Source organism: Polistes dominula, unplaced genomic scaffold (assembly GCF_049000335.1).
Source record: "Polistes dominula isolate Pdom_NZ unplaced genomic scaffold, Pdom_raw_medaka contig_32, whole genome shotgun sequence".
NCBI lineage: Eukaryota > Metazoa > Arthropoda > Insecta > Hymenoptera > Vespidae > Polistes > Polistes dominula.
Window position 1 is genome coordinate 2,629,387 of NW_028300880.1, and position 26,319 is coordinate 2,655,705.

The following is a 26,319-nucleotide window of genomic DNA, read 5'->3' on the forward strand; positions in this document are numbered from 1 at the left end:
TTATAAATTGTACTCACTGCGATTGAGTGTAATGGGTAGTTGTCGAGGAATAACGTTCCTCGCTAGTAGTACTCTCGTAGATGTTAAATTCCGTTCTGAACGTGCGCAAGGGTCGTTGCTCTTGCAGAGCACGCTGCAAACACAAATTTAAATTCACAATTTGTTAATTTAAGTATTATCATATTAACTGGTAATTTAATATACCTAATGTTTTTGTGAACATAAAATTATTAATTAACAGAATAAAACGCAGAATAATTTGAAATGAGGACAATTGTCTCGTTTGTTTGAAATTGTTAAAAGTTAAGTAGATGTTTAGTTGAGATACAAGAAATGTGTTGGTGGTGCTAGGGGGAGAGGGAGGAAGATGTAACTTAATATACCCTAATTTTCTGTGTGAAAATAAAATGAACAAAATAAAATGCAGAACAATTTGAAACTGAGACAATTTTCTGGTTTGTTTGAAATTGTTAAAAGTCAAATTGGTGTTTATTTGAGATACAAGAAATGCATTGGTGGTGGTGGTAATGGTGGTTGGTGGTAGTAGGGGGAGAGGGAGGAAGATTGAGTGAGAAGTTGTCAATTTTCGCGGGTTGCTAGGTGGATCCTAAACGTTGGGGAACGGTTACAATATTTTTAGAGCACGTTCAGCTTTCGTTGTAGCTAGGCTGAGCCACGTAGTAAGTTTTAAGATTACTTTTAACGTTTTTTACTTCTTCCCTCGAAACACACTCGTATAATAATACCCAAACAAACACACTTTTTGTTCTTTTATTTATTCGTTTTAAAAAAATTTACACGAAACAAACGTGGTTTCTATATTCGTCGAAGAAGAATAAAGAAGAAGAAGAAGAAGAATTTTATTCATGGTATTAATATTTCTAACAGTGTATAATAAACTTAACATTAAACTGACCACCCCCACCCTTCAAAAAAGAAATGAAACCAAAAAGTGAAGTGAAAAATAAACGTGCCATTGTTGTTGGTTAAAAAAAAACAAAATACACACGAATTTATTAAACCATAAAATTATTATTTTTATCCACGAGAACAATGGATTGAACAATTGAAAAAAAAAATCTGGAGAACAATGGGAGAGACAAAAAAAAAAATTGGCAGTCAACCTTGACGTTGGTCAAACACCATCATATTTTATTCGACAACTTCCCATACCGGTGCGTGAAATTTTAAATTGAGAATTGGAATTGGAGACACAGAGGAGAGGGGGGAATAAGTAAATGAAGAAACGTGAGTGTAACGTCTAAGAAAAGAAAATGACTTCATAGTTCGTAGATTTGTAATTTGTTTTTTTTTTTTTATATATATATTAAACTACGCAACGAATTATTATTATTATTATTACGCATTAATCTTGAAACATTCCATTTTTTTTCTTCTGTGTCTCTCTCTGAACATATCGGCAACACTAATTCCAACGATAATTGCATAACTAGAAAGATGACGTCAGATTGACCGGTTTCTACGACTAGCAAATGAGGAGGGAGATAGAGAGGAAGAGGGGGAATAGGAGGAAGAGAAGGGGAACGAGTGAAATCGCATGATTGCAACACATTTCTGTTTACCGCGTGTGACTACACTTTAAACATCTATTCCTAGATCGAGATCTTAACTGTGTGTTCAAAACTTTTGACACAGAAAGTTAATTTCCTTTTATCCCCCCACCCTATTTACGATCACCGAATTTTAATTTGTTTGCTTGATAAACTAATTTACCTTTGTAATTATTTTTCTTCCCGTTAGTACCATGATTGTGAATCAATATTATAATCACTACTAGCATAATATTAATGAAAATTATAAATAATTATTAATAATAATGTAATATTGGATAGAAATTTTAACAAAACACTTTGTTAAGATTAGAAAAAAAAATAATAAACTGTTTCAGTATTTTTGAATAATTCATTAAACTCCGAGGATCAAACTTTGTTCTTGACCTCTTTTGATTGATCTTAGTTATTTTGTTTTCTACTTTTAATTATTCTCAACGAACGTTTATGAATATTTCATAGATATTAGATTGGTTATTATTATTATTATTAATGATTAATTTTGTAAGATAAGTTATTTATCTTTTTGTTATTTTTCTTTTTTCTTTTGAAATGAAAAGAACTCATTCCCGGCTGGTGAACGTCAAAGCTGAACGCCACGTTAACGCCACGAGCTCGCCCGGGAGACTGATATACTAAACTAAAATTCGTTTATACTCGTGCCAAATGCTTTAACACATCCTTTTACTATATATACTGATACATTTTAAGCGCCATTTTTAAATGACACTTATCAAATATTTTCTTTTTTTTTCTAAATATATAAATATATATTTTATTTTTACTACGTTTTTACGATTCATTCATGTTTTCAGTTTCATAAATTTTGTTCTGACTCATGTTTTATTTAAAATATTTTTATATGATCAATATTAATACTATTAACCATTTTCTTTTTGAAATATATTTTTTTTCTTATGTTTTTAAGATTGTAGATGTGTGATTCATTCATGTTTTCAATTTGATCAATTTTTTCTTACTTATGTTTGAATTAATGTTTTATAATATTAATATTAATACTATCAACCATTTTTTTTCTTTTAAATATATTTTATATGATTCATTCATGTTTTTAGTTTGATATATTTTTCTTTCACTAATGTTTTAACTAAAATATTTAATAATATTAATATTAATACTATCAATCATTTTCTTTTTTTTTTTTAAATATATTTTTTTAATATGTTTCTACGATTCATTCATGTTTGCAGTTTGATAAATTTTTTCTCACTTATGTTTTATATAATATATTTTTATATGATCAATATTAATACTATCAACCATTTTCTTTTTTTAAAATATATTTTTTTTTACTACATTTCTACTATCACAAACGTATGATTCATTCATGTTTATCGTTTGATAAATTTTTTTTCACTTATTCATATATATATACGATTCATTCATATATTTTTTTTTTCATTTGTTAATTTGATATATTTTCCACTTATTTTATAATTATATATTACTGATTATAAAATAATATAAATTGGTCAATTTTATTTTCATTTGAACACAATTATTTTTGATCTAATTGTAAAGTTTGCGAAGTGTACTTGGAAAAAGAAAAATGTTGATCTGTGAGAAAAATGTCCAACACATTTATCTTTAAGAAAAAAAAAGAAAACCCAGGTCCCTTCCCCAAAGTTATTTTTATGATACTAAACTTAAGTACGATGATTCATCTTAACAAAATGTTACTGAACTTTTCTTCTCAACGATCTGTCAGTCAATTTTTATTTTTTTTTTTAATCATACAATTAAAAATTCTTTCTGATAAATTGGTCGAATAAACGTAAAACGAATTCGATTTTTCTTAAATAAAATATAATTATTATCGTCATTTATTTGTTCATTTTTTTTAAATACTTTTTGTACGACATTTATCACAGTTTCATTTAAACAAAAATAAAAACAATTCAAATGTACGATTAATTTCACGATAGAAAACAAAAGTTGAGTACCGAAAGGTTGATATCTAATCAGAATTGTAATCCGTGCATATTATCTAAAGAAAGTTGATTAGAAATGTTGTATAATCATTGTTTATTAAAACACTAAATATAAAAAAAAATAAATTTTATGATCACAAAGTATAAAATCACTGTACCAAAAAAAATACAAAATCCAACAACATTTGATTACGAATTGTTTTCCACAAACTCAAACGAACGATTAAAATCCACCATAAATACAACAACAAAATAAAAAGATAAAAACAAAATATGTATTATATACATATATAAATATTATATATATATAAATATAATAAACTTGTGCACCTTTCGAATGATTTTAACGCCCGTCATCGTCTTGTTCACAATTGACGCGTGCCAACAACACCTATGTTCATAATAATTCGCTTAGACGTATGACAAATTCAATAAAAAAAAAAATTTAAAAAAAAATTAAATCTCGTAGAAAAAGTTTCAATAAACCAAAAAAAAAAAAAAAAAAAGAAATTAAAAAAAAACTATTCTCCTTTTGAGGAAAGAAAAAACAAATCCACGTAAAGAAAAAAAAAAACGGAGATCAATGAAATATTTTTAAAAATATATTTTTTTTTTAAGTATGAAAAATAAATTTTTAAATTATAATAATTATAATAATCCCGTTAATGTGTGTTTGTATGTATGTAACAAGAAACAAACTGAGAAACGATGTTGGATAAGGTTTTTCTGTTCAGAAAGACGTAGGCAGGTGGAATGACAAGCCGAGCAAAGGCCGAATCATTATCGCCCTACCACTTTTACTCCCACTTATGCTACCATACTACCACCAGAACCAATACAAGCACTGGAAACTAACGTTAACGTTATATGTCCTTGCGCATTTATCGATCCAATATGAAAGGCGGCAAAAATGAACTGTATTTTCTCTTTTCTTAAACCAAAAACCATCTTTAACTCTAATCCTGATATTTAAATTTTATTATTTTATCATTAACAATTTTTTTGAACCAATTGTTAGAACCAATTTTCTATATTTTAAACCAGGAGCCATCTTGAACTTTAATCCTTTTATTAAATTTAATTATTTTGTTATTAAATGCACTCATTTTTAATAATAAAATATAAAATGCAAAATTGTGTTTAAGAATAATACAATTATGATTGTATTATTTGTATTGATTTTTTATATATAAGAAATTAATATAACATAACCAACAATTTAATTTAATAAAAGATTAGTTTTTCTAATTAACATTCTAAAGATATAATGTGATTATTATTATTCTAAATAATTATATTATATTTTTAGTATTTAGTTGCAGTTATTTTAAGTATAAGAATTTTTCTTAAAGTTTATTCAAATAATATTAAAATTATTTAATTATGCAATTATAATAACTAAAATTGATTCATTAATCTTAAATGATAGTATAAACATAAAAAAATAAAAAAAAGGATTTATTACATATAAAAAATTAATATAACATAACCAACAATTCAATTTAACATAAGATTTACCTAATTAACATTCTAATTTAATAAAATTAACATTCATATTTCTAAAAAAATATGTTTTAGGGGTATTTGGTTACAGTAATTTTAGCTTAAACAAAATCAAAATCGAAAAATAAAAGTAATTGATAAAAACATTTAGAAATTTGTTTTCATTAGAATTAAACCAAAACTACCTGAATTATTTTCAAACATTAATATTTTTCCAAACTAACTTAATTTTACCAAAAAAAGAAAAAAAAAAGAAAAAAAACTACAACCCATTACGTATTATTTCCAAGTAAAGTTTCAACACATTCTAAACTCACGAACATTTTAATTCACTCTAATATTACAAATTATGTCATTCCTGGTGTTTTTTCCTTCTTTTTTTTTCTCATAATTGATTAGATCATAAAGTATAAAAAAAACAAAACTCACCTGTAATGAGATATCATCGGGATAAAGCAAGGCCAACTGCCTAACTCGTTCTTGTAGTAGATTCAACAGGGTTGTATATTTTCTATTGAGTGTGTCAAGGTCACGTGCGATTCCATCCACCGTAGTTACCGGTTCTCTACGTGGTCTTTTAACGGATGCGTCCAACGATGGACAAACTTCTTCCAGTTGTTCTTTGAATGCTCTGAGCCTTTGTCCATAGATCTATGGGGGTTTCGGTTAGTCCGTTACGGTTAGTGAATTAGATCATTTTTTTGATCCACTACCGTTAGCCAAAAGCGAAGAAACGTATTTTCTTTTTTTTTATTTAAATAATATTTCCCTTTTTTTATTTTAATTTAGAACCGACGATGACCCAATGTGATTGTGCATTCAAGTTATTTGTTGTTAACGCTAAGTTAATTATTAATAGCATATTTTTTTTTTACAAAACAATCCTGATTTTTTTATAATTCTATTTTATATTGTTAAATTATTAATTATTACCCGTTTGTTGAACTAATTTTGTTTTAACTATGTTATAATTATTTGTCTCTAAATTCTTTTTGTTCTTTTTTTTTTGGGATTAAAATAATTCAAGGTTTTATTTCTATTTTTTTTTTTTTTTTAAGGTTAATCGATATTTTAATATACCACACTGGGTCATTCGTAATAAATAAATGAATAAAGTCATAAATATTTTTTTTATTTAGCGAATTAAACCCGCAAGCTTTTTTTACTCGTAGCTCTACCAATGGTAATTGAAAATTTATGCGAAAGCCAAATCGATCAGAATGCGCTGCTTACTCAACTCTATTATCTAGATTTCTTTTTTTTTTATTATTATTTTTGTATATTATGTTTGTGATTAGATAATGTAGAGCTAAGTGATAATAATTTACTTGGCTTGATTAAATATATTTAGAAACTTATTATTATTATTAGTATGTAATTTAAGGTTACTTTTAGTGTAACCTAAAATTATACTAATAATAAATAATTCATTATTACTTAGCCCTTATTTAGAATAAATTAAATCAAATTTATTTTTAAACGAGTTAATAATTGTAATTTTACGTTTTAAATTCTTTCTCAAGTAAGAGAAACAAAGAAAGAGAGAGTACGTAGTAAAAGCAGCCATTTTTTTTTAGTAACAGCTAATTATATAAAATCCATTTAAACAAAAACAAAAAAAGATCAAAGAAATTCAACAAAGAAAATCTCTAAAGAGATATTAAAAAAAAATAAAATTTGTTTCTATGAAACCGTTGTTTGTGGTCCCATCTAATTGCTGAAAGATTTGTTTACATTGTTGTAATAAAAATACATATATAGTAAATAATATTATAATATATATAAAATAATTTTCAGGATGCTGTAAAATCATTATTATATGTTTGCGTATGTGTACGTAAATGTGTTCGTGTGTTACCTACAAAATCTCATTCACACATTGCATTCATACCAATTGCTAAAGCTAATTATTGATACAACAACAACAAGAAAAAAATATTGAATACTTTTTTTCTTGCAACATTGTGAACCTCATCTTACCTTTCCTTCACGTATGAATCTTCCACCGGTAACATTGACTGCTTCGATAGCTGGTGCACGATCCACAACTTTGTTTAATAAATTCTGCACGCAAATTATGAAATATAAGAAGATACAATTATTATCATTATCAATTAAATGATTAAAAGTTTATGATGAGCACGTTTATATAAAAATTAATCAAAGAAAAAATGTCTACCTTAGCATTTTCCAATTCGAGTTTGTTATAACATTCGTCAATGAAATCAACTTCATTTTGATATGAATTATGGTATTGTTGTGCTAGACTATAAGCCGCTTCCGCACTACGTAATCGGTCAACTAATTGACCACAAACGTTAATCCACCTAGAATTCAATCTGTTGACCTCGGAGTCCAATCTGTCCATATCACCGTGTGGTCCGTGATGATTATGTCTTGATTTTTCAACTAGACGTCTTGCGTTGTGAGCATCATCGTTCAATTGATCAACGGATGACTGTTGTTGAGCTATTGCGTTTTGTAATATCATCAAATCTTCAAGAACATTTTGTAAACCTTTAACGTCAGACGGTAATTCACCGAATGATGCTAATTTTATTTCAAATTCGGATATGGCTGTTGTATTTTCTTCTATACTTGACAATACAATTTCAATGCATTTCAAACGTTCGATGTAAAGATTGTTAAGATTCCAAAGATGATTCCATTTGTTAACGACACTGTCCAGTTTATTTCTCATAGCTGGTGTCTTCAATGTAATACCGCGGAATGTTTGTTGTACTTGATCAACTTCTGATGCTAACTGTTGGAAATTTTGTTCGTAATCTTTGTGTTCCAATACCAAATGTTCGAGACTGTCCAAATCTCTCGGCAATGGTGCAGCAATACGTGCATTTATAATTCGTTCAGCTTCATTCAATGCTTGTTGAAGCGTGGACACCTGTTCGTTGAAAATTCTACCAGCATTTTTCGATTCCTCCTCGGCTTTCGCACGTTTCTCAAAATCGTCGAACAATTTGTTAACGTCGGCCATCTCGCGTTTTAATTTTCTCAATTGTGGATCGGTTGGATCACCCTCGCTCAATAATTTTTCAGCATCCTCATTCAATGCTTTTCTTATTGCAGTACGTTGATCTTGTCCCATTGCTAAAAATTGTGGCAAATCCCAACCTTTGACTACTTTGATCGTAGCAAATATCATGTTTTGTCTTAATCGAAGTTGTTTACGCTGCCACAAGGACACACTTCTGTCGTATTGTCGTCTTGATCTTTCGGCAGCATCCAATGCATCTTTGTCAGGTGGATGTAATGCGAAACAAACGCTTGGTACAGGTGATTCAACACCTTGTGCATTCTTAACACGCCATTTAACTCTTCCAGAGTTGTCATAAAGTGTACATTGTTCTCCTCTCTCGATTGACATCTTTGAAAAATAACCAAACAAAAGAACAATTCATTAAAATACTGAATACACCTTTTACGATTTGTTTTTTTAAATAATTTTATTTCTCATACTTACATTGACTTGTTTGTAACTGCAAACGCATGTAACTTGCAATGGTCTGGTTACTGGTCGTTTTCTTTGTTTCATTGGTACAATATCTTTAGCTTGTTCAACTAATTTTTGTACACGTTCGCCATAATTGTTGAGTTCTTCTCTAAGTTCTTGCATACCCTTCAACAAACGTTCACCCTCGTCCAATGAAAAATCAGATTCCGAATAAACCGTGTTAAGTGTTTCATCAATCTTCGATATCCATAATTCAGCTTGATGAATGTCTTTGAAAAATTGTTGACTATGGGCAGCGTGTTTCAAATGTACTTCCAGACAAAGGGTCAATTGTAATAACCAAGCCCACTGACTCTGCATAGCTGACATGTATGCCTCGATTGTTTTTGCCGCTGGATGATGTTGCAACACCAATGCTTCTCCTCTATCTTGTACAGCGGAAAATTGAATCTCTCGTTTCTCCAAATCACTCATCAGAGACTACATTTACAAAAAAAAAAACAAAACAACAAATTCATTGTTTGCAAAGAAAATATAAAAATGATGATAAATTGGGAATAAAGTTTAATGGTGAATAATTTATCAATTTGCTTGTTCAAACATTTACCTCAATACCAGACCCATAAGTACGCTTGTAAAAAAAACATCAAATTTATACATGAGGTATACCATTTATTTTTTAGGTTATAATAAATGTAATATAAGAAATATATTTGACTAACCTCGTAATACTGTTCGATGCTTTGAACGTTTAAGTTCCTATCAGCCCAATCTCGTGTAACTTCGGTTTCTTCTTTACCATTTAGCCAAACAAGTTCTCCAGTGGCAGATTGTATGAAATCTTGCAAAGTATCTAAATCTGATAGTCTTTTATTGGACAATGCCAAAAGTTCGGAATAAAGTTTTTGCAATGTACTCAAATGTTGACTGTACAATGTCAATTCTTCCCCATGGAAATTATTTTTTCCTTGAACACATTTGTCTACTTTCGTATGGAATTGTTCGATATTTTTATGTTCCTTCTGATGAACGTCGAATTCGTTTTGTACGCTTTGCAAATCTGAACCATAATCAGCTTCTTGAATTTGTTTAATCTTTGCCTTGCACCAATCGATGCAGTCGTGTAATGAACGGAAATGTGGATTGGTATCTACCAATCTCGTTTCGTGAACTGTCGTTCGATGTTTCGTTACAACTCGTTCTTCAACAGGGAAAGACACTGCGGAAAGTGGTTGGACCAAACGTTTGTGCAAAAGCGAACGTAATGCTACCCAACGTTGATGTAATTTCTGTACCCTGTTGTTAACAAACAATATTTGAAACATTTATAAAGCATTACTCATATTCTTCATTCATTATACCAATTATCATTTGCACAGAACACTACCCCTTTAACATAACCCTGATATTTGTTTGATAATTATTTTCAATTAATAAATTAATAATCTTTAGAGTCCCTAGGATGTCTGGAATTTATATTCAAAAAATCAAATCTATAGAAAAATCCTACAAATAATAAATTATAATTTTATAAAACCCCTTAGTTCTAGTTTGAAGTTTAACAACTGGATTCTGTGTCCATCTTTAGTAAATGTAATAAATAATATTAAATATGTGATTTTTGTAGGATATATTTTACAAGACAATAGAACTAGAATAACCAATAACCTTTTATGAAGTTCAGCAGCTTGACTGTATCTGCCTTCAGTGAGTGTGTGTACATCGGTAAAAATATTTTGTATTTGAGTTTCTGTATTGCGAATGTCCTGTTCCAGCAGGTCCACCGCATGTTTAGCTTCTAATGGATGAAGACGATCTAAACGTCTGGCTTCGTCTTCCACGCGTCTTTCTAATTCTTCCAAACGATTATCGGTAGACTTCATCTCTCGGTGAACTTTCTCAGCAAGTCGTTGTAGCCGTTCGAGTCTAAAAACCCAAACATTAAGTTAGAATACATATATATATATATATACAGATGTACATGTGTATGTATATAAAATATATATCTTCATGAAAGCATCTTGCATGACTCGATGCATTTCGTGACTTCATTGTGAGATTATCCTTTCCTTAGATCGTTGCAAACATGAGAATGCATACCAAATAGAACTTGAATCTATTCTACGAAGTACTTTCTAATCGGGATAATTATTTTCAAAAGGAACAATTATTTCTAATCGTTTTTTAAATACTACTTTTTAACTGCTAAACAATAAACAAAAATTTGCTCCATTTAAAAATCTCACAATGCATAGACATTAATAAATAATTAAATTATAATTAACAATAAATACTAACCGTTTGATTTCATCTATGATCATTTGTTCTCTTTCCTGATGTAACATAATCAATTTGTTCCAATTCTTTTCTATAACATCGATATGTAATTCCGGTTCCATGTCAACTTCGCCAACTGCTTCAAAATATTTTTGCAAATCTTGAAATATATATGACAATCTTTGTTTGTCCCTGTATCTAGGTGGTACTTCCTCATTTTTGAACTTCGAACTATCGGCAGCAAGTTTTTTCATTTCAATTAACGTTGGCGGAAATGATCTGTCCTGTACCAATGTCATCTTTTCACGAATCCAAAGGTGTAGAGAGCTAGCGAGATAACGATATTCAGCTGAACGTCTTTGGGCTTCTGTATCGTACAAGGGATGAATAGGGGGTGGCTCCGGGAACACATCGTAGAGCGATGAGATGTACGTTATCAAAGACTTCTCGTCCGGTTCTGGTGTATCAACATCTGAAACAACATTTAATTTGTCCATAAACCCAACCAATGTGTTAGAATCATAATTTGAACAAATGACTGACTGGGATCTAATTTAGGATTCATAAATTGATTGTTTGGTTTGATATACAATCAGATTTTAGGAATTCCAACTATTCTAACCTATAAATTTATCCTAGGGACTCTATCTCATCCAATTGTTCATAAATTTTATTCAAATAAATAAAATACCATGTGTCATATGTTCATTTAATTGAACAATCAACTTTCTCACACAATTGTCAACTTGTTAATGAATATACATACAATAATAATTTATTAATTTATTATCAATCGTTTAAAAATACATTAACGTTTAATTAAACCTAACGGAATGGTCAATACATATAAACATAAATCTTATAGAAGTGTTCTGTTAGTGAACAATGGAAGACACCTCATCTAAGTACGTGAGTCAATAAGACTAACGTTAGTCAACACATAGAAAAATACTTATAGAATAGGTAGGACGAAGGAAGTATAATTATTTATACGAGAAGTCAGTGCTGCGATCAGTCACGGTACTTGACTTCTACCGGAAATGATGGCGTACACCGTGACCAAAAAGAAAGGCGACTATTCTGGTCGGATTTGTTGCTCGGTTATTGGGTCTACGTGTGTTGTGCATGCACCTTGCTAATACCAACACCAATGATACAAATAAGAAGATGAATAATTATATCGTTTTCCTTTTTTTTTTTGTTCTTCTTCTAATTCTACAACTTAGGATAATCCTGTTGAATATAAAAAAGGAAAAGAAAAAGATGGAGAAAGTGAATTGAGGTGGATCAGTCGGGTGACAAGTTTGTTTGTTAACAAATAAGGAAAATCCATTAAAGTATTGTTGCTTTCACTTTCATGTCAACGACCAAAGACGAGATTAAATTCTGAGAAAGGATTGACGATGACATATGGGATTCGTGATAAAAAAGTTTGTTTGACTGAGATTGACTGGGACACCTAGGGAAACTTTTTGCTGTTCAAATCATTGAGTTGTCCAGGTGTCAGATCAATTGGTCAATTCTTTCAAGAATTGGGATTTATGTATTTGGAATATGAAACCCTAAATCTCACATTTTCCTACTGCTACAACTGGATGAACTCAAACCCAGGGTCAAACTGATTGCACGATTGTCGAGAGTGTCAGGAAACAAACTTCTACCCTAAACTAACCCCTATTTTAAAGGATTCCTGAAAAAACTGAGCAACTGAACTGACTGGTGGATTCGAATTCAACATATTCTTTCATTTTCCAGGTGATTGATTTATCCAATTGAGTTATTTAGGGTACCATGATAAATTTCATTAATGTTGGATTACACGAAAACAATAAATAAACAAAATAAATGATTTAGGAAGAATATAAGATTTATACCTTCTGGATCGAGAAGCCTCGTAACGCCGTACTCGCGCTCAGCGATGTGGAAGACCCGTTCCAGCCGTTCTCTAGTTTGACTTGCACGAGCACCTCTCCAATCGATTAGGTCTGGACGGTTTCTATGGAGAAGTGCACTAAACGCTAAACCATCTCTCCAGGAACAAGTAAAATCTGTCACACGGACATTAGGATAACGTGCCGTTGATCTTCTAGCCCATCTCAATAATGCTTCACGTGCTGTCACGTTTGGTTCTTGACCTGCTACAATATCTGATATCTGTAACAATAAATTCAACCATAATCATATTCCTTAACCTTTTCTTTTTTAAATAATATGATTCATAAAATTTTATTCTGGAAGTTAGATTGATATGATTTAATTTAAATAAAAAGCAACTAATTTATATAGGGTGAGATATTAAATAATAATTCTATTTAAGCATAAATGATTTGACAATGTTTGATATGATTTAATTTGCTGAAAACAAAGAACTATTTTATATAGGGTGAGATAATAAATAATAAACAAATAAATAAATAATTAACAACCTTTTAATTGAATATTATTATTTAAAAAAAATTAAGTATAACAAGCAACAACAATTAAATGACATTAAACATTTTTAATTGCTATAAATTTAAAGATAACTAAACAATATTACTTTGTAGATAACAAATTTGAAAAAAAAATAATATACAAATCAATCTTAACTCTAACTATAAATACAATTTTTATCTATAAATTTAAATACCAAAGAGAACGTGCATTTTAGAGGTTAGAAATACCCTTTTAGCAGAAAATAGAACTTGTTATATCCAAGAACTATAATCTATACAAGGGGATGGTATTGGTATATTTTCTTTGACTATTTTTTTTTTCTTTCTTTCTTTCTTTCTTTCTTTCTCAAATGATGAAGAGAAAGAAGAAGAATAAGAAAAAGAAGAAGAAAAGATATTAAAGGAGAGATTGAAAACAATGAAATTTCTCTTCTATACTTTGCCTTTCACGTTTATTATTCCTAACTTATGCTAACAGATGTTCTCGATTGAGTTATCGTTTGATGATGACGGTGCACCGAACTCACAACTACTCGTACTCGATTAGGTTCATCGACTTTTCCTCTTTCTCTTTCTCTTTCCTTGGATTTTAATCTTAACATTCGTTTAAATGTCAAATCTTAACTATGTTCAATTTAGGTTAGGTTTTAATTTTAATACAATCACAAATAAAATATTTAAAAAATATTATAATTTAAAATTATAAATAGTATTGATAATTAAATAAAACAAGCTAGTATTTATAATGTTTAATTTAGGTTAGGTTTAATTTTAATACAATCATAAATAAAGTATTAAAAAAAATATTATTATTAAAAATTGTAATATTAATTATAAATAGTATTTATAATTAAGTAAAACAAATATTATTTATAATTAAATAAAACAAATTAGAGTATTTATAATTAATTGTAAATAGAATCAAATCAAATTCATTACTGTTAAGTATTTTATTAAACAAAACAAATTATATTTTGCAAACAAACTATTATTATTATTATTATTATTATTATTATTATTATTATTATTATTATTATTTAATTAATCAATCATTGTTTTTGATTAATAATTAAACCTCAAAAAAAGAAAAAAGGAAACAATTTAAGAGTATGAATTATATTTTATATTAATTATTCATTTCGTTCTTAGATATTCATAGAAATGATCTAATGAAAATTGATTAGAAAGAAAAAAAGATATAAAAGATAAGAAACAGAGGTGATGTTTAATTTGTAATCGTAAAAAAAAAAAATTTCCGCAACATTAATAATCGTAGTCAACTAACTCACTAACATAAAATTATATAACATTTGTTACCATTATTCATCGTCATCGTAACTCGTATAGAAAAATAGATGAGATATCTATTGAAATTTATTCTATTTGCGTTAGACAGATTCTTATAGAAAATTCCTATCATGTTTTGAGACCTGAACGAATTCGAAATAATGCAATTTGCATTTTATCTTTTTTTTACACAATACAATTATTTAACACTTTACACACATCAAACATAAATAAAAATTGAATTGTGATGTTCATTTGATGTTCATGTGAAAGATAATTCATGTGTTTTGTTTGTGAATAAATGTATGTTTAGGTTGAATCATTTAATTTGTTTTTTTTTAAATTGCATAATTAATTGTCTAAAAAAAAAAAGAAATGATAAAATAGATTCATCATATATATAATAATTTGCATTTTATTTTGAATTATATTTTGAAAATATGTTAGATATACTTTAAACTTGATTTCAAAAAACAAATAGTATCTTTATCAATTGTTTAATCTTTCCTAGATCGATTATGAAATCAACTGATAAGAAATTATCAGATACAATGGTAACATAATCTTAATAAAATATATATACATTGTTTTTAACATTTCATAGAATATATAAATATATATTGTTTTAAACATTTCATAAAATATATAAATATATTTTTAAAAATATATGTTAGGTTAACCGGAAAGTAACGTCGCGTTTCTAGCCTTAAATTCAAATTAACAAATTTGTAACAAATTTTTATTTTTAATCATTAATGTAATTAATCCTCGTTATCAACAAAACCTTTTCCATTTATTAATGCAAATTTAGAATGTCGAATATTAATAAAAATTAATCGATTTTTAATTAAATTTAATTTAAATTAAATTTATAATATAAAAATTGACTTGCGTATTTTGCAACATTACTTTCCAGTTCCTCTAATATAATATAATATAATAATAATATAATATATAATAATATTATATTATTATATATATTAGGGTGGGTCAAAAAAATCAATTATTAATATAATATAATAATAATAATAATAATATATATATATATATATATAATAATAATAATAATATGTATATATAAATATTTGTAATATACACGTATATATTTTGTTATTTTATTTTTATTATATTTTTATTTTGTTTTATAATTTCTTACCCTAACAGTTTTAACTTTTGGCGATGAACGTTTAGTCAAGGTCGCGGATGAGGAAGAAGTATCCTTGAGATATTTTTGCGAGCCATATTTGGTTTGGTCCTCGGTAATGCTTTTTTCCTCCCCACGCGTTAAAGTCGTTGTCTTCCGAACTATTCGCGTCACGATACGTTTAGTGCCATTTTCACCGCGTCTCGAGGTCTTAGTCGATTCAATCGACGAGCCTAACATAATTCATCATAATAATCCAAAATATTCCATTAATATTATAAATTATTGTCCCACTCCACCCTTACAACCACAAAACACCATCCCCCATTTTTTCGATTCGCTCAAATATTTTATTATTTATATTTATAATCAAATTAATATTTTTATACATCTGTACACACAAGTAAAAATCAATCAATAATATTTTAACAAAATAAAATTAATTATTTTATTAAATAATAATATTAATTATTATATTTCATAGAATGTTTGAAGTGAAAATAAAATTAATAATAATATCGTATAATTATTATATTAATTATTGTACTAATTATTATTATTATATTGCATATAATATTTAATTTATATATTTAAATAATATAAAATATTATTATTATGATTTTATTTTTCTAATTTGAATTACGTAATTTATTTATTGTTTTTTCATGTATAATAATTTAATAGCTGTGTTTGTTGCTAATTTGTTTGTTGTTTTTGTTCTATTTTTTGTTTAAATTGAATTTTTAATTTCAAGGATAATGATAACAGATTGATTTATAGATTACTATATTAGTTAATTCAAAGTTATTTAAATGATGAAAATTATAAAACAATATTTATTATAGATCATGACGATCTACATTAAAAAATGGTGAATATCGTGGGCGATTTAAATGAAAGGATTTATTATAGATTGTAAATCGAAGGACATTGCCATAAGATGATTAGATGTTGTGACGTTAATATTATACTTTAACTATTCAACAATTTCCGTTCGCCCACGGCACCGATTTAATCGATTTCCTTGAAACTGGATAATTCCTTTTTAAGATTTGTTGGCATTTAATCGATGCATTTCTATAATGACGGACTCAAGATCAAGGATAAGTATTTCTATTTTATAAACGTTTTAGATCGCATTATACTCGATCGATTGTATAATTTTTTTTAATTTAAAATAATGATTCCCTTTCGGGATACATGGCGATCGATTGTATAATTAATTATTATCATGATTTTCAATGAAATATTTATATTATTTATAATAATCATGATTTAAATGAAATATTAGAACAATCCTAGTAATAAGATTGTAATATTTTTATTTATAAATTATTGAATGAATTATTTTTAGTTCATTTTAAATTTGTCAATGTAATTTAAATATTAGTTATATTAATTTTATATGAAAATTATATATTATATATAATAAAATTATAATATATAATACATTAATATATTTAAATAAAATATGTATATTAATTATAATAATCACGATTTAAATGAAATATTAGAATAGTTCTAGTAATAAAATTGTAATATTTTTATTTATAGATTATTGAATGAACTATTTAGTTCATTTTAAATTTGTTAATGTAATTTAAGTATTAATTATATTATTTTATATTAATTATATACTATATATAATAAAATTAATATAATTATAATTAAATATTATAAAATATATATATTTAAATTTTATATTAATTATAAGAGAGTCATGATTTAAATAAAATATTTATATTAATTATAATAATCACGATTTAAATGAAATATTAGCACAATCCTAGTAATAAGATTGTAATATTTTTATTTATAAATTATTCAATGAATTATTTAGTTCATTTTAATTTTGTTAATGTAATTTAAATATTAATTATATTAATTTTATATTAATTATATATTATATATAATAAAATTAATATAATTATAATTAAATATTATAAAATATATATATTTAAATTTTATATTAATTATAATAGAGTCATGATTTAAATAAAATATTTATATTAATTATAATATTCACGATTTAAATGAAACGTTATAGGAATCCTACTAATAAAATTTTAATATTTTTAATAGAATTACAAAGAATAAATGAATAATTATTTAATCATCGAATTAATTTTAAATTAATTAATATAATTTAAATTTTAAATTAATTGTAAACAAACCGAATTATTTGTAAGTCAATTTTTCTTTGATTAAACTTAAAAAACCTTCTCTCAAACATTATAATATATTATTATACCAAAATTATTTACACAAACAATAAATAAAGAATAAAACAAAAAGAAAAATACTAAAATACTATTATATTTTAACGTAAGTATAAAAATATATTTATATTGAATAAAAATTCGTTATAAAACAATCAAAATAAAATTTGAGCGAATCGTATAAATAAAAATAAATCATCAAATGATTTATTTACCTAAGACTTCGGTAGATAAACGTCTTTTAGTATAAATTGCTTGTAAATCATCAGCAGATGGGCTACCAGTACGACTGCTTGAAATAACATTAGCCCTATCATCATCTTCGTGAGTACCTTGTACGAATAATCTACCACCTTTGCTAAATCGATAAATCGACATTGTTCAAAATTATCCCCCACCCACCCTCAACAAAACCAAGAAATAATATTCACTGTTGTTAAATATTCACTTTGATTTAAATATTCACTTTCCAAAATTCATTTCAACATTTGCTTATTTTTAGTTTTATTTACATAAATATGAATAAAAATTCACTAGATTGATAAAACAATACAAATTCACTAGACTGATGAAACAATCAATTCACTAGACTGTTAAAACAATCATAATTCACTAGACTGATAAAACAATCATAATTGTGTTTATTTTATCATTGAAATCATGTGAAATTCTTTCGTTGTTGATTGGTTGGTTGAATGCAACGAAACCGGAAGGATCGTGAAGAAGCTGAACGAATGAAATGAAAAGAAAGAAGTTTGATTTTAAAACGTGGCGAACGGGACTAACTGAGAAGAAAAAGAAAAGAAAAAAGGGAAAAGAGAAAGAGAGGGAGAGAAATGTTTTAAGTGGAAAAAACGAAGAGAAGGAAGAAGAGAAGAGGTGAAGGAAGAAGAAGAGGTTATGTTGATGGTGGAGAAGGGAATGAAAGGAAAGGGGGAATCATGCGTTCACGTTCAGCAGGATACCAGGGCATGAAGAGAACGGCAATGTACAACATACAACCAATGAAAATTGCTGTACTTCTTCCTTGTGGTTATAATGTTCGAGTTAACGCTTCAACTATCCTAAGTTTCCTTTACTTAAGTTAAGTTAAGTTGGGTTAGGTTAATTTACTAAATTTTACTAATACTATATTCTTTTTTAATTTTATTTTAATTATCTTTTTAATTTTATATTTAAATTAATATATCTATAATATTTTCTTTTGTTAACTTTTAATTAATTAATCAACATTCTCCCCTTCTTCTGCAATTTACTTCGTTAAAATCATTTCATTAATTATCGTGAAATTTTTTTTAATTAATATTTATTATATAATATATGAAAAACAAGTTAAAAATAATATATATTAATAATATATCATAATTTAATAATAAATAAATAATTAAAATTACTTTTTTTATATAATATATAACAAATTTAAAAAATTATTAAATTATACAATTATAAATATTATAATATGATATATTAAATCTTGGTTTAAATTAAATATGTAATATTATTAATATTATTAATAAATTTGTTTAGATAATAATTACTCGAAAAAATAATAATAGAATACTAAAAAAAAAAATTATTGTAAATCGTGTAAATCTTTTTAGAGGGGGTTGTAGAATTAAAAACGAAATTCTATACTTCAAAAATATAATTGCAAAATTAATTAACTTCAATTCTAATCAAAATTCAACTCAACCCTACTTCAATGAATACAATTTTATTATAATTGTATCTTAAAAGAAACTTTTAGATTTTTTTTTTGAGTTAAGACGAATGGGGAAGGTTTGTTTAAAGTTCGACTTTTTTGTTATTGTTTTTTTTTTAAATAGTTTTTAGTATGTTAATTGCAGTTAGAATTGGTTACACGTGCCATCTAACACTTGCGGTTGACGACACACACGTTTAGTATACTCATTTCGATGAGATTACTATTACTTCTATAAAACAGATATACAAACACATATTCTTATACACTCACAGACACACACAGACACTTATACAAATATATTCACACAGATATGCATTGCATACCGCCTACTTTGAAGATACCACGATGACGTAGCTTGAGCACGCATTTACGTAGGAAATAATCGCGAGTAGGTCGAAGAAATAAATTACCAGTGCTTGAAACACACGAAAGAAGATGTGTCTGTCTGTCTGTCTGTCTTGTCTGTCCTGTCTATCTGTATGTCTGTTTTTTAAGTCAAGGAGAATTCTATCATAAAAAGAAACAGATGAGAGAAGAATTAAAAAAGAAAAAGAGAAAAATAATAGACTATAATATATTCTGATGTCACAAGTTATCATTTAAATAACAAAAAAAAAACTAAACTAAAAGTTTGTAAAAATAAAAATAAATAAAAATGTCCCCCTCTTTAGTACTTCATTAAAAAAAAAAAAAAACCAAACTAACCTAAAAGTTTGTAAAAAAAAATATTTAATATAATAATCTTCTTTAATATTTTAATCAAAAAAGAAAAGAAACCAAACTCTAACATAAAAGTTTGTAACAAAAAATTTAATATAATAATCTACTTTAATATTTTAATCAAATAAAAATAAAAAAACAAACCAACCTAAACTAAAAGTTTGTAATAATATCAAAAGAAGTTTCCCTCTACTTCAATCAAACAAAACAAAAAAAAACCAACATAACCTGATGTATCAAACGAACAAACAAATGTTTCTAAACTGTCACTTTTTTGTCACCCAATAAAAATTAATTCACCCAATAAAACCACTATTCTTCCTTAAACAAAATTATTCACCACAAAGATAAATTCTTAAACTATGATAAAACTTATCAAATAAATTCTAATAATCATTCAATTAATTATTTAATTAATTAAACAATAAATAAGAGATAAACCACAAGGAAGTAGAGTATTCAAATAAAAATGTTCAGCCAACTGATATAATGCGATAAAATTAAAAAAAAAAACAATAATAATAAAAGTGCCGGAGATTATTAATACCGGTGATAGAAACATATAAAACAAAATGACGACAAAAAAAAACAACAACGGAAAGAAGAAACTAACGGAACGTATGTTAACGCACGACGTTACGAACGGCCACTGCGCTGCGTTCTGTTGAGCGCAAGACAGGTAAGTACGCGATACGCGCAGGTGAGACTAACGCTTACCCCCACCACAATTTATTTTTCTCAAGCGCTTGCGCATTATTATATTACTATATTAAGTTTTAATATTGATATAATATAAATTCAAATTCAATTCATCATAATATAATTATATAATTATATAATAAATAATATAATATAATATAAAATATAAAATAAATTTATAAAAATAATAAATTATTAATTTTTTTTGTATTTAATATTAATTAATAATAATTATATAATTATATAAAAATATATAATAATATAATATAATATATAAAATAAATATATATAGTAATAATAATTATTATAATATTTATTATTACCATAAATTCAAATGAAATTGTTCATAATAATAATATAAAATAATATAAAATATAAAATAAATCTATAATAATAATAATTATTATTATTTTATTTATTATTATCTAACAATAATTTTACATACTCTTACACGACTTGTTTTTTTTTAAATCATTCTCATCTTATTTCTCTTTTTATTATCTAAAATTTGTTTCCATTGTTTCAAAGAGGTGTGAAATAAAAATAAATGAGATGAAAATAAATTTAATGTTAAAATAAAAATCATAATAATCTAATAATGATATTAGATTGACATTGACACTTTTAAAACTACTAAAAATACTTTCGATATCCGGTTAAGTTGATCTGAACGATCAGAAACAGCAGCAACAGTAACAGCCACTTCTCTTTTGAATTCTTTTATCTTCTTCGTTATCTTTCTACTTTCCTTCTTCATTGCTTTTTATTTTTTAATTCTTTTTTCTTCCTGTTTACCGTATTCCTGAGGGTATACACCGTAAATCGAGATTACACAAACCGGCATCCACCATACGGTTTACCACACTGACTCTTCCATATTTTTTTCTTTTTCTTTTTATTTTTTTTTGCAAGCATCCGGTCCTTTTTATTCTCAACTTCCGTTACCTCAAATTATTGTCAGAAATTAGAGATTACTATTGTTATTATTTAAATAATGATAATATTCTAGTTTTGTTTTTGTTCTGACGACAATTCTTAAGTTTTGTTTTAAAGCAACATGCATGAAACTATCACTTTGAAAACGCATAATTAAATTTGACCGATTTATAAAAAGGAAATAACATTAACCTAACTGTTTATTATAAATCGATCATATCAATCTTGATTAAACTCGGTTTTTCTTCTTCATCTTCTTTTTTTTTGTTTTTTTATTCAAGAAACTATCTCAGATGTTAATCTTATATCTGAACTTTTTGTTTGTTCGTTTAATGCATTCCAATAGCTTTGAATATTTTTATCAACATTTTTAATCATTTTTTTTTTATTCAAATTATATTGTTCATAATAATTTTACTAATATTTCATTAATAATTTATATAATAATTATTATCATATCATCAATTCATTTATCAAATCTCATAAACAATTTTATATTTAATATATAATAAAAATATTTGTGTGATAAAACGTACGATATAATAAATTTGTTTTATTTTTATAATATTATTTTAGTAATATTTATAATTTTTATATAATTATACAATATTTAAATATATAATTTATTTAATTAAATTAATTTTTGTGCATGTGTGTATAAAATTTGATAGAAATAATAATATGTGAGATTGTTAATATATTGAATAATTTTGTCGTAAAACGTACGATATAATAAATTTATTTTATTTTTATAATATTATTTTAGTAATATTTATAATTTTTATATAATTATATAATATTTAAATATATAATTTATTTAATTAAATTAATTTTTGTGCATGTGTGTATAAAATTTGATAGAAATAATAATATATGAGATTGTTAATATATTGAATGATTTTGTCGTAAAACGTACGATATAACAAATAAATATGTTTAATTATATATAATCTCTTTATATTTTATTATATATTAATATTTTTATATAATTATCTAATATTTAAATATATAATTTATTTAATTATATAAATTTTTGTGCATGTGTGGATTAAATTTGATAAAAGTAATTATAGGATAGTTAATGCATTGAATGATTATAAAAAAAAAAAGAACAAAATGAGGTATGTATAGTTCGTTTGATCGGCCTTGCACGGAAGAGAACGGGAAAGAATTAACGATATTCCAAGCATCACCATCAACCATCAACCATCACCATCAGAGGAGTCTTACTCGACGAGTCTTATTCGGACGAATGATGTCACGTTCGCATAGACATCCTACACGAGTATGTTTCACGGGAAAAGAAATGACGTTTAAAACTATATATATATATAAGACAACAAAAGGTAAGAACAGTGTTATCCAAAATGGCAGACGAGAAATAAAGCATCCGTCCGATTTAAAACGATTCCCATTGTCTCGACCCACTTTTATATTTTTTTGTTTCTTTTTTATCTTCAAATCATTCTGTCTCTGTTTTTGGGAATCAATTACTATAAAATGAGAAGAGAATTTTTATATGTGTGTGTGTGTATGTGGAAAAAGAAAAATAATTTGAGAGAAGGGATACGGAAATAAATGGGTGTGTTGGAAATTGAAATCGGTGATTTCAACGCGTGGGTGGTTTGATTAATTGTTTGAAAAAAATAAAAATAAAAATAAAAATATGGATGTTTTCTTAGAATTAGAAAAGAATTTTTTAAATAATTTTTATCATTTATTTTATCGTATTAATATATTTTTCTAAATATATATTTTTATTGTTAATAAGATATTAAATTTTTCCGAATAAAATTGGTGATTTCAACGCGTGGGTGGTTGGATTAGTTCTTTGAAAAACAAAAAAAAAAAGAAATTAAAAATAAAAATATGGGGGTCTTCGTAGAATTAGAAAGTTATTTTTTAATTAAAATTAATAAATTTTCATTTATTAATACGATATTAAATTTTTCAGAATAAAATTGGTGATTTCAACGCGTGGGTGGTTGGATTAGTTCTTTGAAAAAAATAAGTAAAATAAAATAAAAATACAAATATGGTTCTACTTACAATTAGAAAGTAATTTTCTAATTAATTATCGTATTAATATTTTATTTTGTTAAAACAAATATTTTTATTATTAATACGATATAAAATTTTTCCACATAAATCGATGATTTCAACGCGTGGGTGTGTGTTAACCTCGAAAGATATCAAAACTGGTTTCTATTAATTAGAAATTAATTTTCTATCCCTCTCTCTCTCTCTCTATTTCTATTTTGTTCTAATTTTATTTTTATAGTTTATTAACACGGAAATGAAACTCTCTAATTAAGAATTCATTTTTTTTTCCTATCGTAGAAAGTAAAGAAGAAAACAAGTGTCTTTTTTAATTACCTACGACACTATTACGTGATATAATTCAATGTCATTTCTTTAATAACACTCACACACATTCACAGATATACAGACACACAGATATATTTATGTATTAATTAAATCTTATGATATACAATTGAAATTACTTGTCCTATTCGATTATACATTGATATTATATAATCTCATTTTATTCATAATCATATTTATTTAATAATAATAATAATAATGATTTAATAGTAACACGTTCCTGTCATATTCAATTTATCTTTTAATATTATTTTATTGAGAAAGAAGTGTCTGTATTTTATTGATCGTACGAAACTATATATTTATTCAAAACTATACTAAAAGTTCGATCGAAGAAGACCCCTAACTTATTATACTTTCAAAACTGTTCGATAACTATGAAAGAAAATATATTACTCATCAAAATTATTCTTATAATAATAATCTAATATTTTAATAATAATTTTAATAAAACATTATTAAATTCAATTCAAGTTAATTCATTATTTAAACAGTAACAGATTCTATACATAATTTCATTTAATGTTTTACGAAACAATCAAACAAATAAAATATCAAATAATGAATCCAATATTATTATTATTTATTTAATAAATATATTAAACAATAATTTATTATTAACAAATTTTTATTTTATTTATTTTGAATGAGAATACCTCTAATTGATTATTAAAAATCAACGAATGCTAAGCATAACCTCACTTTAATGTTTTACGAAACAATCAAACATAAATTATCAAATAATTAATTCAATTAATTCTATCATTTTAATATTTTTTTGTTTATAAATATATTAAAAAATAATTTGTTATTATTAAAAATAAACGAAACATTTGAATTATTATTTCATTTATTTTAAACGAAAAGACCTTCGTTCAAAAAACGCATCGATAGAAAATGACATTGCAAGTTGCATTTAATGTATTTAACATATATATGTGTGTGTATACGTGTGTAGATATATGTGTGCGTTTGCGTGTAAGACGTTTTCTCTGTTTTTTTTATCTTTTTTTCTTTTTTTTTTTTTTTTATTGGAAATTAAAAGTTAAAGAAAAGAACTGGATCTTAGTCCAAAAGTGTAAAAGAAAAATTTCTCTACCTTTCCGAGTATAAATTCTCTTTTCATTCTCTTTCACTCACTCTCTTTCTCTCTCTCTCCCTGTCTCTTTCTTTTATTTTGTTTGTCTTTCTTTTTCATTTAAGAGTTTGTAAAGTTACGAGGGAGAGTCGAGGACGACGCGTTTGACAAATACGGTTGTAGGAATTGCGACATTATTACACACCGTAACGTTGTTGTTTCTACGTATATACCTGTTCAGGTATTATACCTGGTTAAGTATATTTACCGAACGTACCTTGACCGATAAAGGAAACGTTCTATAAGTCTTTTACATTTAAACGTATACATATATATATATATCTCATGTTTATTATTATTGTTATTATTCCAAATTATTTTTGTTTCAATTTTATTTCAAACGTTTTATGAGTCTTTTACATTTAAATGTATATATATCTTTCCTCCTTTAATTTATTTATTTCTTTTTCTTTTTTTTATAAATCACTATCATATGTATATGTATTGGGATCTCTGGCAGGGGCGTGGCGGAACAATTCAACCTATCTACTCTAATTTTGAATTTAGCCACCAGATAACGTATTCAAGTTCTAGAGATCCCACGTAACGTAGCAATTCGACCTATCTACTCTAATTTTGAATCTAGCCACCAGATAGCGTATTCAAGTGCTAGAGACCCCACGTGGCGTAGCAATTCAACATATCTACTCTAATTTTGAATTTAGCCACCAGATAGCGTATTCAAGTTCTAGAGATCCCACGTAACGTAGCAATTCGACCTATCTACTCTAATTTTGAATTTGGCCACCAGATAGCGTATTCAAGTGCTCGAGATCCCAATACATATATAAATTAGTATGAAGTAATGAAAAATAATTTCGTCAACGATTAATACTAATTACAAACTTAATAACTGTTTAATATGAAACGAACTTA

General features: G+C 26.0%; 1 protein-coding gene and 1 long non-coding RNA gene across 2 annotated transcripts in view; one reads left to right on the top strand and one right to left on the bottom strand.

Annotated features, from left to right (window-relative positions):
- The window catches only part of shot (dystonin-like protein short stop), a 120,220-nt gene that overhangs the window by 40,806 nt on the left and 53,095 nt on the right, over positions 1-26,319 (bottom strand). The window contains 10 exon segments of the mRNA XM_089175266.1: positions 18-133; positions 5,456-5,677; positions 7,007-7,090; positions 7,206-8,411; positions 8,508-8,978; positions 9,106-9,129; positions 9,221-9,794; positions 10,167-10,424; positions 10,797-11,247; positions 12,650-12,929. Of these exon segments, the coding sequence (XP_089031392.1) occupies positions 18-133; positions 5,456-5,677; positions 7,007-7,090; positions 7,206-8,411; positions 8,508-8,978; positions 9,106-9,129; positions 9,221-9,794; positions 10,167-10,424; positions 10,797-11,247; positions 12,650-12,929 (3,686 nt within the window).
- Positions 156-1,931, top strand: LOC149033563 (uncharacterized). The gene is made up of 2 exons (XR_016177538.1): positions 156-1,175; positions 1,455-1,931. It is a non-coding gene; the product is annotated as an uncharacterized LOC149033563 (long non-coding RNA).